Raw genomic sequence first — 17,803 nt, 5'->3', positions numbered from 1 at the left:
TCATATCCGATTTTATCCGATAGAAATACGGCAGGGTAATGTGTATTTACTGAAATATTCAAATAAGGTGCAGTAATATTTTCATGAGCAAAAAGACACCAATTAGCATTCAAATGTCGTCGTTTGATAAAGAATCCATTGATATCAAATTCTTCTTAATTACCCATTTAACGTCTTATTGAGTTCAAATCTTCATACAGTAGTTGCTTCCAGAAAATAAAACTCAACGTCGGACTTCATGTATACATGTACAAGCATTCGCACGACACGTAAACAGAAAGTCTTATTGTTGTAAAAGACGACTAAATTTGGGACCTTATCTTTTCGCTTCCTAATGACTCCCTTGACACCACCTTGAGATAACTTTTGGCCATTTGTTGTGCGCTCGCCCCTGTGAGGTAGGCCTAGGCTCTGGGTTCTGCAGTGTCCTCAGGCCGAGACACACCAAAGTATATAAAAGTGGTAGTTTCTGATCACGGAAAGAGAGTTGCCCGTTATGACCGGGTGGGTGTGTTGTCCGAGATCAATCTAACTCTGATTTAGACTATTACCGTTTATGGGTAGTTTCCCCTCAAGATATGAATTCCACTCTGTACTACAATTTCCCTCTATGATTGAAAAATCCCTTCCATTGAAATTAATACATCACCGCTTTCTGTAGCCAAATTTTCCCCTGTGACATTTTTCATCAACAGAAGGCCAAAAGTGAGGCGGTGTCAAGCGAGACATTATGAAGAACAAGCTTACAGTAAGTTTTGCAAGCAACACACGTCCTTTGCCGTCAATTGCATATTTTCTAATCTATGGCAAGTTATTTAGATTGGTTCTGGGCCCGGTTGTTCAAAGCATTATTAGCTTAATCATATGATTAGTGGAATTTTCATTTCTCATTGGCTGTAAAATTAGAGAATACATCATCAAGTTAGTAAAGTTCTGAAGAATCATATAAAATTTTGTAAAAAATTATCATCAGAAATTATCTTATCTCTATTTGAAAACTGTGATTAGCCTAATTACCTTTTGAACAAACTTACAGTAAGTGTTGCAAGCAACACACTTCCCCTGCCGTCAATTGCATTTTCTAATCTATGACAAGCTATTATTGCTTAGTATGCTATCATTGTATGAAGTTTGACAAATTCTATTGATGTGTTCTAAAGTTATCTTCTGGAAACAAAAAAATTTAAACAGATTATTTTTAGTAACAGTGACCTTTGTAGTTGATCTTTTGACCCCAAATTCAATCCCAAGCTATATTATCTCCTATGTTATCATTGTATGAAGTTTAAACAAATGCCCTTGATGAGTTCTCAAGTTATTGTCTGGAAACTAATATTTTGTTGAAACAATCTATTTTTAGTAACAATGACCTTTGTAGTATACCTTTTTACCCCAAGTTCAATCACAAGCTGTATTTTCCTACATGCTACCATTGTGCGAAGTGTGATCAAAATCCACCCATCAGTTCTCAAGTTATCATCTGGAAATCAAATCCGAACAGACAGACGGGAACAAACACTATAGTCCCCTCCTATTTCCCTGACATGGGACATTTAAGCTAGTTATAGGAAGAAGAGGAAAGATAAGATCATAAATTTAGTCGCCTTTTACGTAAAGACGGCCTCCCATGCATACGATGTGTAGTGTACTGTGTATGAAATGCGTGGTATGTGGTTTAGGAGACTGCGATATATTTATATGATGTCTTCTGGTATAGTGGAACTGTTGCCCTTTTTATAGTGCTATATCACTGAAGCATGCCACCGACGACACCAAGCATCACACTCCATCCGGTCATATTATACTGACAACGGCGAACCAGTCGTCCCACTCCCTTAATGCTTTGCTAATCTATTGAAAACCATCTGGTTTGATAAATTCATTGGAAAATCATTCCAATGGACAGACAAACACATATGATGCCTTATAAACAATTAAAACACATTATTTATGCATTGTAAACTTATGCCTTATGTATATTCAGATGGAAATATTCTTGTATAATAAAAATTTGCAATTACTATTAACTGTAAAAATGTAAAATAAAATTGAAGACGACAATTAGGATTCATGGACTGACCATATTAATTTTACTGCACTGTAGATGTAAATATGATAATTTTTGGTAGTACTCCCAAAAAGCGTTTTCAGCTCTTATTTTTTCCATGTAAAATTAAAACCTATGCATAGTATTAAGTGTTGTAATTCTCAAAATGTTAGTAACTTGTGGTGATAAATAACACATAAAAAGCTCTTTTTGACTTGTGCCCTATGTGCCGTAATTTTTGATGTCATTTACCACTAAAAGTTACCACAAAACTGTGGTCTTCATTTCATCCTATTTTTACAGTGTTATGAGTCATTATTCAGTCACCGTGCATAAATTCTGTTCTGTAACTAAGGTTTATAAGGCATCATGCATATTTGTTTGTCCATATGATTGCTTTTCACAGCTTCATTCATCAAACCTGATCACATGTCAAAATTCGCCCAGTTATGGCACATAAAACTTCAGAACAATAAAGCCATGATACCTCTCACAATACCATTATATATGAAAAGTGAAGAGAACGGTCAGTTAAAGTTATATGAAAAGCAGAGAGAACGACTAACACCACCGATTTGAAAAACGTACCAGGTTGAGATACATGTCTCTAGAGTATAGAATAGAATATAAAATATAGAATACAGAAAATTTCCAGTTCAGGAACTATTTAGTTATTCTACACCTATGAAATAGTAAAAGTGGTTAAGTTCAGATTCCGGGTATGGTAACCTTCTAGTTAAATAGTATCTCCTGATTATTCCAATTGTTATCCAGTCTATTTTTAAAGCAGTTTATGTTGGGTGCTGAAACAACATTATCGGGTTGACTGTTCCACAGTTTCACTGTTCTTATTGTGAAATTGTTACTACGTAATAGTGTCCTGGATTGCTGTGGGAAGATCACTATTGTATTACCTCTAGATCTGCTACTATGCCTAGTTGCAGCGACAATTTCCCATAGTTTTAAGAAAGTACATGCATCTTTATCATATATGCCATTTGTTATTTTGTATAACTCAATCATGTCCCCCTTTTATTCTTCTATACGACAGCGATTTTTTAGTCTTTCTGTATAATTTAAACTGTTCATTCCCGAAAGATTTTTAGTTGCACTACGCTGCACCGCTTTAGTCTGTCGGTGTCTTGCGTAATCTAGTTGTGTTCTATACTTTTGTAGATCGAAATGAATTGTTTTCATCCGTGAAATTAAACGTTCTTCGTATTACATGTGTAACTGCATCTAATGTATATATATCGTCGTTCGTAAGATAGTATCATCTTATTTGTGAAAAATAAAGGACACAGATTGAATTTCATTCCATCAACGGAATTTAACTGAAAGTGTAGGATTCCTCCTGGAAGTATATGGATAAGGTTATAGTCTGATAAAGAGTGGAGGAAAATGCTGAATTCTGAACCAAAATTCATACAAATAATAATATAAATCATCTATAAAACTTGAAGTTTTGGAGCAGTGTAATGCTACATGTGTTATACGGTCATTATCAGAGATACCACAAAAATGACATAACTCATAAATATAACTGAACCATATTGTTTATCATTCTAAGATTTCAAGGAAACTTTAGACTTATTGACCATAAAACATGTGGAGTGATTACGTTATGAAAGAGCATAAATCTTTAGAATCTGTATCGTTTTGCATTCTGTTAAACATAGTCATTTCTTCTAAGTTATTGACAGCCGTATAAACGAAGGACTTCCATTGTAAAAGATTGTCCAAAATTGCAATAGTTCGACAAAGTGTTTATATGTCGGTCTACCGAGGCACATATACCATACATTAAATATATTTCAATACAAAAATAATAAACAAACTTTGTCAAGATATGTAATAAATAAAATAAACATATTACTTACCTGCATAATAATTTCTTTAGACATAATATAAAACAATTTTACTATAGTAAAAAGTTTGTTTTATTTCTATTTCATGAATAGATTTATGTGATAAATTGAAATGATTCATCAAACATGAAGCATATATCACTGACAATAAAGATACAAGAGTAGTGCTCATCAGCGTTACTGAACATTTACAAATGTACAGTAGTTAAAGAATCAAACCGCACCACAGTAACCATAATGTTCATGACAACCACTCGAAATGTCAAAATAATTTCGTGATAACTTTCAAGAGTCACGGATTATTTCGTGATAAGCATTCGGAATGCTGATATCAATCCTCATCAATGTTCGAACTTCCCTTGGCTCTATTGATTAGTATAGTTAAACTTAACATCATGTTGACTGTGCCGTCTTTAAATAAAACTTGTTTTGTTTATAGGAATAATGGAAAAAATCAGAATGAACAACCCGAAAAAACTCGGTTAAAATCGCAACAGTGTACTGACAGGTCATTGGTCATGGCTCAGAATGTGATACCATCATCGTCCCGGGGAGGAGTATTCAGCACTTAGTTATCCATCGATACTAGTTGTCTTGATCAATTTCGAGGCACACTTACTTACAAATATATAACTTTTTATAGTGATTTGTATATAGAAACAGCAATTAACCTTATCTATCATCTCTAAAAGGTCATGGTTTAACCAATCCGTACCCGGACTGGACTTTCTGGGTCACAATGGATATCATATATTGTTTAATGATGAGGTATAACAAAAGGGAATCACATTTGCTTTCACAGTAACCTCCGCTGGTTTGGTGACGTATTATTGTAAACAACCGTCATTCATTTGATATATATCAGGTTTATTACAGCAAACGCCATCGTCATTGATGTCCTCTCCTGAAACACAGAAAAACGTAAAATGTATAATTTTGTCTTCTGTCTGTAAATCGGAGATTTTTTTCCCGGGAAATATATTACTATATTATCATAGCTGTTGATAAAACGCCGAACACATTAACGAACGTTGGTAACACGTTTTACTATCATTAATAAATATCAGGAACAGTTCACAGATGTCATGTTTGCTTTATCATCGACCAAACTTTTCAAAAATATCTGAATCATGAAAAAAAAAATCAAATATTATGTATCTTGAATTTTAAAGTAAAAAAAAAAAAAAAAAAAAAAAAACCAACAACATCTGAAATGCTTGAAATTCAAGTTGCTTGATACATGTTTTAAGATTTTGCAGTAACCAATAGATGGTTTGATGACTACTAGCCTTGTGCACCATTATCTTCTGACGGTCTCAACCATACTAGTCATTGATATTTTTTGTTACACTGAATAAACGAAATTAACATTTATATATCTACATTAAATCTTATAGATGCATATGCACTGGTAATACAAAAATACTTACATGTTCAAAATAACCAGGCGATACTTAAAACTGCCAGCAAAATGGCTGATCCACAAAAATCTGAAGGAAAAATAAAAATTAGAACATTTCACTTTTGAAGCTAACTGAACTGATATAAACCTTAACTAGATCTCGGAATTATGCATTTGAATTAGTTACATTATTTATTGATATAAAAAGATCGTATATATTATATTCTAGAAACGAATACTCACAACGCAATTGATGTAAGTGTCGTACCAACAGGGTTTGATGTAATTTTTCAAAGCTTTAATACAATGCTACATTATGAAAAAAATATTATTACAGTAGACCAAGCGTTTTAAGATTGGTAAGCGTAAACAAAACTTGAATTACAATACTGGTGTCGTTATTCATTGTACTTTTAAGAAATGATGAAGAGTTGAGAGCTATTTGTCTGAAAATTTCTAATATCTATGGTATGAATCACTCCCCATCTCTTTTGTAATATATATCATTGTGTATATTTCCAATGTTGTCGCATTTCCACGGAATAAATTGATTGAATTGATGCACAAGTTAAACACCCGAGACACAGTGCCTGAATAGAACCGAGGTATGTTATCAAGTCTACTGAACGATGGACAATTGTATGTACACGTACCCAGAAACGATACTTATATGATACGTACGTTATTCTCCTTAAAACTAAACATGGACAGTTGTTACACTTACTTAGCTTGCTAGATCCATTGGCCCCGCCGTTATCCGTTGTTGTTTGCACTGAAATAAACAATTTGTTGAAGACAAAAGGCGAAAGGTGTAAATAGTACGGAGGGACCATAGCACTGACCATTGAACAAAGAAAAGGAAGATGTTCTCTGATTACTTTCTCTCTCTTCCTTGGAAAGAAAACTTTTGATAAACATAGGTAAACTGTACGAACATTTTGCATAGAATAACAGTCCTAAACTTGAAATTCCAATATGGTTCTTGACTTAATTGCTTGTTGGCAAAAGAAGTCCTTGAAAATTTAAAAACTGAAAAAAAGACACACACCCAAAAAAATAAATAAATACCTGTTGTTATGGAGAATTCACTTTTGTAGGGGGCGCTACCACAAGCATAGGTGCCGTTAACTTCACAAAGGAACATTGTCATAGTATCGGCGTCTGTCACGTTATATTCTAACGTGGAGGTTCTCTCTAGCTGACAATTTCCGGCAGCCACTGCAACAGATTCTGTAATCCCTGACGTCACTTCCTGGTAAGTTGCTCCCTCTAATTTCCAACACCACCGGATGTTTCCAGCAGGATTTCCTACAGAGCCACTGCACGAGATATTCAGCATGGTTTCATTAGTTACTACCCCATTTTGATCTATTGTCCCTTCTATCGCTGTTGCCGTTATTGCATTCATTTCACCTGGGGATGCTGATTGAAAGAAGGAAACCAGACATAGTATGTTTTATTACTTTTTCCTTTATATCAAAGGAACATATGCATTTACAAACAATTAAATGACGTCATATTTAATATATTTAAGAATCAAATCAGTGACGTCAAGTTACATCGCTGCATTTTAAAATTGACACATCTCTTTCTCTATAGAAAACCAAAATATCCACACCTCCAGGAAACATAAAGTATTTCTTTCCCTTATGTTGGACAGATATATCCAAATTTCCGGTTGGGAAAGCTATTCTGTTCCTCGTCCCGCGCACCGCGATTACACACTTCCAACAAAGGTGATATATCTCAATATCTCCGCATAAGTACAGATATCCACACTTGCAATGAAAACAAGATGTATCTATTACAATGGACGGATTGAGATATGTACACTTTTGTTGAGTGTATGGTCTTTGACTATGAAATATCAATAAGAATAATATATATTTTTTACCTATGGCACCGATGGATTGGTCGTCGCTAATTATAGTTACACCTCCCGTCGTGACGAAGGCAGTGCAGCGATAGGTAGCGCTGTCGTTACACACGCTCTGAGTCAGGTTTAATTCGATAAAAGCGGAATCTACGGCGTCGACATTACCGGAAGCTGCTCCTCGCAATTCTAACATAGAGTTCTGCCATTGGACAACACTGCCACTTATCGAACGATTGTAGTCTACGGAGACGATTTTAGACTCATCGGTACCTAGGGCGGCGTCAGCATCCCTGTAGATCTGTAAGTAGGATAGACATAGCTAGTAGCAGGATAGATATGGATAGTAACATTATATATATAGATGGTAACAGGAAGAACATAAATGGTAACAGGAAGGACATGGATGGTAACAGGAAGGACATAGATGGTAACAGGAAGGACATGGATGGTAACAGGAGACATATTGGTAACAGGAAGGTATATAGATGGTAACAGGAAGAACATAAATGGTAACAGGAAGGACATAGATGGTAACAGGAAGGACATGGATGGTAATAGGAAGGACATGGATGGTAACAGGAAGGACATATATGGTAACAAGAAGGACATGGATGGTAATAGGAAGGACATGGATGGTAATAGGAAGGACATGGATGGTAATAGGAAGGACATGGATGGTAACAGGAAGGACATATATGGTAACAAGAAGGACATGGATGGTAATAGGAAGGACATGGATGGTAATAGGAAGAACATGGATGGTAATAGGAAGGACATGGATGGTAACAGGAAGGACATGGATGGTAACAGGAAGGACATGGATGGTAATAGGAAGGACATGGATGGTAACAGGAAGGACATATATGGTAACAGGAAGGACATGGATGGTAATAGGAAGGACATGGATGGTAATAGGAAGAACATGGATGGTAACAGGAAGGACATATATGGTAACAAGAAGGACATGTAATAGGAAGAACATGGATGGTAACAGGAAGGACATAGATGGTAACAGGAAGGACATGGATGGTAATAGGAAGGACATGGATGGTAATAGGAAGAACATGGATGGTAATAGGAAGAACATGGATGGTAACATGGATGGTAACAGGAAGGACATGGATGGTAATAGGAAGGACATGGATGGTAATAGGAAGGACATGGATGGTAATAGGAAGGACATGGATGGTAACAGGAAGGACATGGATGGTAACAGGAAGGACATGGATGGTAACAGGAAGGACATGGATGGTAACAGGAAGGACATTGGTAAGAGGACAGGAAGGACATGGATGGTAATAGGAAGGACATGGATGGTAAGGACAGGAAGAAGACATGGATGGTAAAAAGCGTAAAGGACATGATGGTAACATGGATGGTAACAGGAAGGACATGGATGGTAAAGGAAGACATGGATGGTAATAGGAAGGACATGGATGGTAACAGGAAGGACATGGATGGTAACAGGAAGGACATGGATGGTAATAGGAAGGACATGGATGGTAATAGGAAGAACATGGATGGTAATAGGAAGAACATGGATGGTAACAGGAAGGACATATATGGTAACAGGAAGGACATGGATGGTAATAGGAAGGACATGGATGGTAATAGGAAGAACATGGATGGTAATAGGAAGGACATGGATGGTAATAGGAAGAACATGGATGGTAACAGGAAGGACATAGATGGTAACAGGAAGGACATGGATGGTAATAGGAAGGACATGGATGGTAATAGGAAGAACATGGATGGTAATAGGAAGGACATGGATGGTAACAGGAAGGACATGGATGGTAACAGGAAGGACATGGATGGTAATAGGAAGGACATGGATGGTAATAGGAAGAACATGGATGGTAATAGGAAGAACATGGATGGTAACAGGAAGGACATATATGGTAACAAGAAGGACATGGATGGTAATAGGAAGGACATGGATGGTAATAGGAAGAACATGGATGGTAATAAGGATGGAAATGGTAACAGGAAGGACATAGATGGTAACAGGAAGGACATGGATGGTAATAGGAAGGACATGGATGGTAATAGGAAGGACATGGATGGTAATAGGAAGGACATGGATGGTAACAGGAAGATAGGAAGGTACATGGAAGGGTAACAGGAAGGACATGGATGGTAACAGGAAGGACATGGATGGTAACAGGAAGGACATGGATGGTAACAGGAAGGACATGGATGGTAACAGGAAGGACATGGATGGTAATAGGAAGGACATGGATGGTAATAGGAAGGACATGGATGGTAACAGGAAGGACATAGATGGTAACAGGAAGGACATGGATGGTAACAGGAAGGACATGGATGGTAACAGGAAGGACATGGATGGTAACAGGAAGGACATGGATGGTAACAGGAAGGACATGGATGGTAACAGGAAGGACATGGATGGTAACAGGAAGGACATGGTTAACAGGAAGGACATAGATGGTAACAAAGGACATGGAACAGGAAGGACATGGATGGTAACAGGAAGGACATGGATGGTAACAGGAAGGACATGGATGGTAACAACAGGAAGGACATAGATGGTAACAGGAAGGACATGGATGGTAACAGGAAGGACATAGATGGTAACAGGAAGGACATGGATGGTAACAGGAAGGACATAGATGGTAACAGGAAGGACATGGATGGTAACAGAAGGACATAGATGGAAACAGAAGGACATGGATGGTAACAGGAAGGACATAGATGGTAAACAGGAAGGACATGGATGGTAACAGGAAGGACATGGATGGTAACAGGAAGGACATAGATGGTAACAGGAAGGACATGGATGGTAACAGGAAGGACATGGATGGTAACAGGAAAGACATAGATGGTAACAGGAAGGACATGGATGGTAACAGGAAGGACATGGATGGTAACAGGAAGGACATGGATGGTAACAGGAAGGACATGGATGGTAACAGGAAGGACATGGATGGTAACAGGAAGGACATAGATGGTAACAGGAAGGACATGGATGGTAACAGGAAGGACATGGATGGTAACAGGAAGGACATGATGGTAACAGGAAGGACATGGATGGTAACAGGAAGGACATGGAAGGAAACATGGTAACAGGAAGGACATGGATGGTAACAGGAAGGACATGGATGGTAACAGGAAGGACATGGTGGACTGGTGTACAGGAAGGACATAGATGGAAACAGGAAGGACATGGTGGTAACAGGAAGGACATGATGGAAACAGGAAGGACATGGATGGTAACAGGAAGGACAGATGGTAACAGGAAGGACATGGATGGTAACAGGAAGGACATGGATGGAACAGGAAGGACATGGATGGTAACAGGAATAGGACATGGTGGTAACAGGAAGGACATGGATGGTAACAGGAAGGACATGGATGGTAACAGGAAGGACATGATGGTAACAGAAGGACATGGTGGTAACAGGAAGGACATGGATGGTAACAGGAAGGACATGGATGGTAACAGGAAGGACATGGATGGTAACAGGAAGGACATGGATGGTAACAGGAAGGACATGATGGACATGATGGTAACAGGAAGGACATGGATGGTAACAGGAAGGACATGGATGGTAACAGGAAGGACATGGTGGTAACAGAAGGACATGATGGTAACAGGAAGGACATGGATGGTAACAGGAAGGACATAGATGGTAACAGGAAGGACATGGATGGTAACAGGAAGGACATGGATGGTAACAGGAAGGACATGGATGGTAACAGGAAGGACATAGATGGTAACAGGAAGGACATGGATGGTAACAGGAAGGACATAGATGGTAACAGGAAGGACATGGATGGTAACAGGAAGGACATAGATGGTAACAGGAAGGACATGGATGGTAACAGGAAGGACATAGATGGTAACAGGAAGGACATGGATGGTAACAGGAAGGACATAGATGGTAACAGGAAGGACATGGATGGTAACAGGAAGGACATAGATGGTAACAGGAAGGACATGGATGGTAACAAGAATAGAAGGACATGGATGGTAACAGGAAGGACATAGATGGTAATAGGAAGGACATGGATGGTAATAGGAAGGACATAGATGGTAAATAAGGACATGGTGGTAAAGGAAGGACAAGACTGTGGTAACTGGAAGGACATATATGGTAACAGGAAGGACATGGATGGTAACAGGAAGGACATAGATGGTAACAGGAAGGACATATATGGTAACTGGAAGGACATGGATGGTAACAGGAAGGACATGGATGGTAACAGGAAGGACATGGATGGTAACAGGAAGGACATGGATGGTAACAGGAAGGACATAGGATGGTAACAGGAAGGACATGGATGGTAACAGGAAGGACATATATGGTAACAGGAATGACATGGATGGTAACAGGAAGGACATAGATGGTAACAATAAGGACATGGATGGTAATAGGAAGGACATGGATGGTAATAGGAAGGACATGGATGGTAATAGGAAGGACATGGATGGTAACAGGAAGGACATAAATGGTAACAATAAGGACATGGATGGTAACAGGAAGGACATTGATTTAACAGGAAAGACATAGATGGTAACAATAAGGACATGGATGGTAACAGGAAGGACATTGATTGTAACAGGAAAGACATAGATTGGTAACAGGAAGGACATGGATGGTAACAGGAAGGACATGGATGGTAACAGGAAGGACATGGATGGTAACAGGAAGGACATGGATGGTAACAGGAAGGACATGGATGGTAACAGGAAGGACATAGATGGTAACAGGAAGGACATAGATGGTAACAGGAAAGACATAGATAGTAACAGGAAGGACATAGATGGTAACAGGAAGGACATGGATGGTAACAGGAAGGACATGGATGGTTACTGGATGAACATAGATGGTTATAGGAAGAACATAGATGGTAACATGATAGACATAGATAGTAACACAACAAAACTTGATTTTGAAACATCATACTTATCTTATAAACAAGCACTTTCTACGCGATAAAGATACATTCCTATTACTATTTGTGAGAGAATCACAACGTATATTTGAAGTTTGCTTTTCCTTTAATGGTACCATCAGAAACTTAAAAATTAATAGTAATCTATACTTTGAAATTTCGGATATTCAAATATCGAAATTTGAAAAAGGTCCTTATACAAAAATGAAGTCTATAAGGAGCAACTTGTAACCTAAATATTCAAATCGACATATCACGTACTAAACCTGAAAACTTACAATTTCGACTAGACCACTGTCAGTAGCCTTATAATTTCTGATATTATCATACCATAAAGCTATTTATGTCCGATATTCCCGTCGTATCTGAGAGCTCACACCTCATAGAAAAGTCCGCTCCAATCGCAAAACTGATTGGCGCCGACAGAGACACCGTCTGCCCGAAAACTGAAAACAGACACATGGAGAAAACTCAAAACAACGTTAGCAGGTACAGAAACTGAAAAGGAAGATTATGATTTCAGACAACATTATGAACATAAGAAGTTTAAAATTGGCATTATGACTTGAAGTTATGAAACGTAATAAACACGTTTGGAATCAAGAAACAGTTATTTTTTATGCTCAATTTGGATTGTGTACATATATCAAATATGTTGACAGTGAGATGATCAGGCGAAAAAAAATAAAGAGTAAAACACAAGTATTTATCTTGTTCATGTTTTTACAATAATACCAAAGATAAGTGCCCGGTTGTTCAATAGGTGATTATGCTAATCACAATTAAACGACAATTTTCAATGCAAGATGAAATTGTTTTATTGATACTAAATTTTTCAATTTTGTAATGGTTTTAAGAACTTTTCCTATTTGCTGATTTTTGAAAAGATATAATCACAGGTTTTTCAGCAAAGGAGATATGGAAATTTCACTAATCAGCGCAATGTTGCTCGAAAGATGAATAGGCTAAACACAATTTGAGCAATTAGGCCAAACTATTTATTTTTGAAATTTAGAAGTAAAAATTGATGTATTCATGTTTGTTGTTACCAGCTAAAGTGGCCTGGCCTGAAAGGTATGGAGACTACATGTGGACATGTCCGGACGGAGATTGTCGAATCATCATAAATATTAAGGCGGCACCGTTAAAGTGTTACCCAGAACTTCTATCAACAGACCCCCAATAAAACCTTCAATCCTGATATATCTACAAACACCATTATCAAAATATGTCTTTCTCGTGTCATCGCAATATTTACTTAATCTATTTATGTTGTCTTTATTAAGTTACAACGCGCATCACCTGACCAGGAGAAATATTTAGTTATTTTCACAAAGACTATCGTTAAGTATGTATACGTTATGGTATATAATCTATTGTCTTTTAGATAGAACTCTCTAATAGGCTTACCAGAACATTGACCATCATAAATAAACAATAGTAGATAAGAACACGGGAATAAACAATAGTAGATAAGAACACGGGAAGCCTCGATAACTACACAATCTACCATTAATGTATACCATCTTCTGGATGGTACACAGAACACACCATCTAGTTAGCAATTTAGAAACTTCACAGTCAAACTAAATGATAAAAAAAATCATATGACGCCAATTTTGCAATATACTAAAACGTGATTCCTCTGGAAGTAGCGACGAAAAGGTGCAATTTGCAATTAAAATAGTGGTCCGCCTAAAATTCATTTTATCAATATGTTATTAGAATTGTTTTTAATAAATGAAAATACATTTTGAAATTTGTTGACAATACACTAATTTGCTTCAAACTTTGAAAAATCAGGAGAAAAATCAACTGTTTCTGGCCTATGAGAATCATCGCCATCTACATGTTTGAACACATGCTAATTTGTTTATCAAACCAGTGTCACTAAATTTGCAACAGACATAAAATTCGTGCGACTTATATAAACAACTAAATACTTATTGATACACAAACAACTATAAAATCGTGTCCGTCAACATGTACTGGGGCGGTTTACGATGTCCAGCGTTTTATAACCGCCATCAAATCATGGACAACATGATACTGACATATATGGACTAATTTGGTTACTATAGCTATAGCGTTAGAAGTCAAATCGATACACATGTACGGTGTCAGTTTCCCACAGTGACATGATAATTAGTTACAGTTTATATTTGGCCAACCAGAGAGCCCTTAGACTATTTTAGAGGTCTAAATAAAACAAAATGGTAAAATTCCTATATTACATCCTGGGGTACATTAAGTAATATATAGGTACCATGCAGAGAAATGATATTACATATTTGTTTTTGAATCTAGACCTCTAAAACGGGTCTTTGGACACTTCGGTTCCAATTGGGTAAACTGTAACTCAGATCACTGTGCATTTTCCTGCGGTGAACTTCAGATGTATGTTGCAGTTTAACGATGGACAATTAATGGCTTTCCTTTACATGACTTGTTTGTTTGTTTGTTTAATTATTTTTTCGTCCTATTAATAGTAAGGGTCATGTAAGGACGGCCTCCCATGTATGCAGTGTGTAGTGTGTATGAAGTGCTAGGTGCGTGTTTTGGGAGACTGCGGTATGTTCGTGTTGTGTCTTCTTGTATAGTGGAACTGTTGCATTTTTATAGTGCTATATCACAGAAGCATGCCGCCGAAGACACCGAGCAACACAACCCACAGGTCACATTATACTGACAACAGGCGAACCAGTCGTCCAACTCCCTGTTTGCTAAGCGCTAAGCCGGAGCAGAAACTACAACTATTATAAACTTTGGTGTGTCTCGGTCAGGGGACAGAACCTAGAGCCATCCTCGCAAGGGCGAACGCTCAACTTAAGGCCAAAAGTGAGGCGGTGCCAAGGGAGGCATTAGGAAAGATAGTCAGTTAGGAAGAGAAAAAATAATATCCTAAATTTAGTCGCCTTTTAAGATCATGCAATAGGGGTAGCAGATACAAATATTAATGCGCTACCTGCAGGGCCACCTTGACATGACTATTATTTCTAGGCCGTATAAAAGTATCGAATAAAGCAATGTATAGCCATCCAAACTTCGAAAGTATGTAATGTCCTTAACTATCACATGCGTTGGATGACAATTGTGGAGTACCTCAAAATAGTTTGATTTTTTTCCAAAAAAAGGAAAACAAAATAAAAATAAAAAGATTTCTTAAATATAACATGTAAATAACAGTTATACTTCCTTTTCGCAGACTTAATGTTCATAGAATAGATGTTCTGTTAAAATTTGTTTTGCTTTGTTTCAATTCGGGAAAGATATTGCAAATTCACATTGATGATTTTATAATATAACAGACGCTTCAGTGAATATCCACTATTACCTGAAGTGGTATGTAAATAAGTAGGGGTGATGTCATTCAGACAAGGCCATGAACTCTGTATAACGATTGTGTGATGTCTGTAATAGCTGTGTCTAGTTAAACATCCCACCCACCCCCATAGTGTGGTCACTGAATCAGAGACACAATAAATTAAGTGTAATATAAATTCGAACTGGAAGTTCGTGACCTGTATTAGCATGTCCACATCGGCTGTATCAGCCATTGTCGTGTCTCGGGCATTCTTCTTTGGTGATGTGCAACGATGAAAGGTCACAGACAGAAAGATAGATTGTTGATGAAATTACTATTAAACGGATATTAAACACTGAAAACACTGTGTCTAGATACCTTTTTTCTATAATGAAAAATTATATTTTCTTCAATAATCTATTTAAAAATCATCAGGTTTGATGACAATTAAGCTGTGAAAATCATTCAAAAGAACGGACAAACATGTATAATGCCTTATAAATATGAGTTACGAGACAGAATGTATGCAATGTAAAAATCCTGTTTTATGCCTTATGTACGCTTAGATGAAGACATAACCGTCATAATTCATTTTACAGTTACCAATAACTCTGTAAATATGTTAATTGAAATTGTAGACCACAACTTGGCTTCATAGTATGACCGGATTGAATATAGTGATTTTTGGCAGTACTACTAAAAATCATTTTTAGGTCTTATTTGTACTATGAAATTAAAACCTATGCACTGTAAATATCGAAATTCCCAAAATGTTGATGAAACTTTTGATGAGGAATAAATTATCAAAAGCTCTTCTTAATAATAGGCTAATAAATAAAACAAAATACGGCTATTCGCAATTTGGCTATCATGTAACATTGGACAGACAGACCTAAACCAAACACCGCCAAAGACACTAAACAATGAGCAGTTGTAATTTGGAGTATCACAGTAATATAGGCTTCAAAGGATTTCACAAAGTATCATAAAGAAGGACAAACGAACCACTGCGGCTCCTCGTGTACCTCTGGACGAATAATATAGATATATCGATACATCATTGAATAATAGCAGTAACAAACAATACCTTATCATCTCTATTGGCAATTAACCAAACATCTTTCTTTAATACATCAAAAATAGGCAGGTAAAGAAATCATTTCGGAAGACAATCAAGCATCTTTATCAAAAATTATCAACTGAAAAAGCGATGTATTTAATAGAGAACTAGAATGTGGAAGTTTTGCTTAAAACTGTAGGGGTGGAATTGTTATGATTAAAAACAATACAAATTTATTATGTCGAAAATTAAATTACTTAGTGTTAGGGCGTAGGGCATTTTTTTTGGCCTTTGATAAAATGGTTATCTTCCTGATAATATCTTCGTAATTATTTCCTTTTAACCTGGTCTTCCACTGATATGCGACTCGTATACGTAAGGTCATTCCTTTACCAGATATTCGTAAGTTGAAGTCTGGTGTGGGGTTCACAGTTAACGCCAAGACGACATTAGCTAGTTAAAGTGATCTATCTGTCAGATTGACATTGATCGTACTAAGCAGCTATGACAAGAGACCAAAAGGAAACTTTAATAGTTGGAAACATGGTACATTTCGTAAAATTTGGCTGAATATTCCACACCAAAATATATCCATGTACACGAAATGGTAATGACATTAAGAAAAAAACTTGGTTTCAGAATTTATCGGGGATGAAAAGCTTATTACTAAAATAATTATCTATGTAGTTACATAAATATTTATATTTCATTGAAAGAAATTCTCGCTATTAGATCGAGAATGACAGATTTAAATCGAAATATGAAATTATAAGATGTATTAATCGAAATTAAATAAATATGATGAAAAAGAGTAAAAATGAACAGAAATAGATAAAAAATACTTACCACCGGCCTGAACTTGGAATAGAACGAATAAGATAAACATTAGCATCTCTGTATTTGTCTAAGGAAATGGATGTTTAGCAGGTGGAGCACAGGTGAGAGGGCTGTGGTCATTTACTTTGTAATGGATACAGGTATTCTTGTATCTTATATAGATGACCAACGCAGCGAGATGAGGAGGCGCCAAAAGGGTTAATCTTTTATATCGATGTATTCAGAATAATTAAACAGCATCATATACCATATGCGTTTAAATTAAAATGTACATAATGTATAATAGTTCAACTTTAGTCAATCTGAAATCAGTCAATCTGTTTTCTGATTAAACGTTTACCACTGTTAGCGAAAATTGGCCGTTCACCGATTCAAATTTACTTAGTAATGACCTTGAAACAACAAAATAACCGAAAAACAAATTCTTAATTTTGTTCCCTCTGAAATATCAGTTTTATAAAAGATAAACAATTAAAAGCTATTCAGCTT

The 17,803-nt window shown here is 36.7% G+C and overlaps 1 protein-coding gene across 1 annotated transcript; it reads right to left on the bottom strand.

Annotated features, from left to right (window-relative positions):
- Positions 1-3,585: 3,585 nt before the first annotated feature.
- On the bottom strand, positions 3,586-17,425 carry LOC138317832 (uncharacterized). Its single transcript, XM_069259750.1, has 7 exons — positions 17,324-17,425; positions 12,444-12,559; positions 7,212-7,491; positions 6,386-6,739; positions 6,042-6,089; positions 5,346-5,405; positions 3,586-4,819 (listed from the first exon to the last, which is right to left on the bottom strand). Exons 1-6 carry the CDS (start codon positions 17,367-17,369, stop codon positions 5,350-5,352), a joined length of 900 nt encoding a protein of 299 aa, XP_069115851.1. The 5' UTR covers positions 17,370-17,425; the 3' UTR covers positions 3,586-4,819; positions 5,346-5,349.
- Positions 17,426-17,803: the final 378 nt, after the last annotated feature.

This window comes from Argopecten irradians, chromosome 3 (assembly GCF_041381155.1).
Source record: "Argopecten irradians isolate NY chromosome 3, Ai_NY, whole genome shotgun sequence".
Taxonomy (NCBI): Eukaryota; Metazoa; Mollusca; class Bivalvia; order Pectinida; family Pectinidae; genus Argopecten; species Argopecten irradians.
The sequence above is the reverse complement of the archived record's forward strand: the minus strand, read 5'-3'. Positions and strand labels throughout refer to the sequence as shown.

Coding starts and splice junctions, on each gene's coding strand:
- LOC138317832 (XM_069259750.1), bottom strand. CDS start 17,369: ATGCTAATGTTTATCTTATTCGTTCTATTCCAAGTTCAGGCCGGTG. Junction 7,492..12,443: donor CGGACATAAATAGCTTTATG/GTATGATAATAT, acceptor TCCTACTTACAG/ATCTACAGGGATGCTGACGC. Junction 5,406..6,041: donor CAATGGATCTAGCAAGCTAA/GTAAGTGTAACA, acceptor TTTTTCCTTCAG/ATTTTTGTGGATCAGCCATT.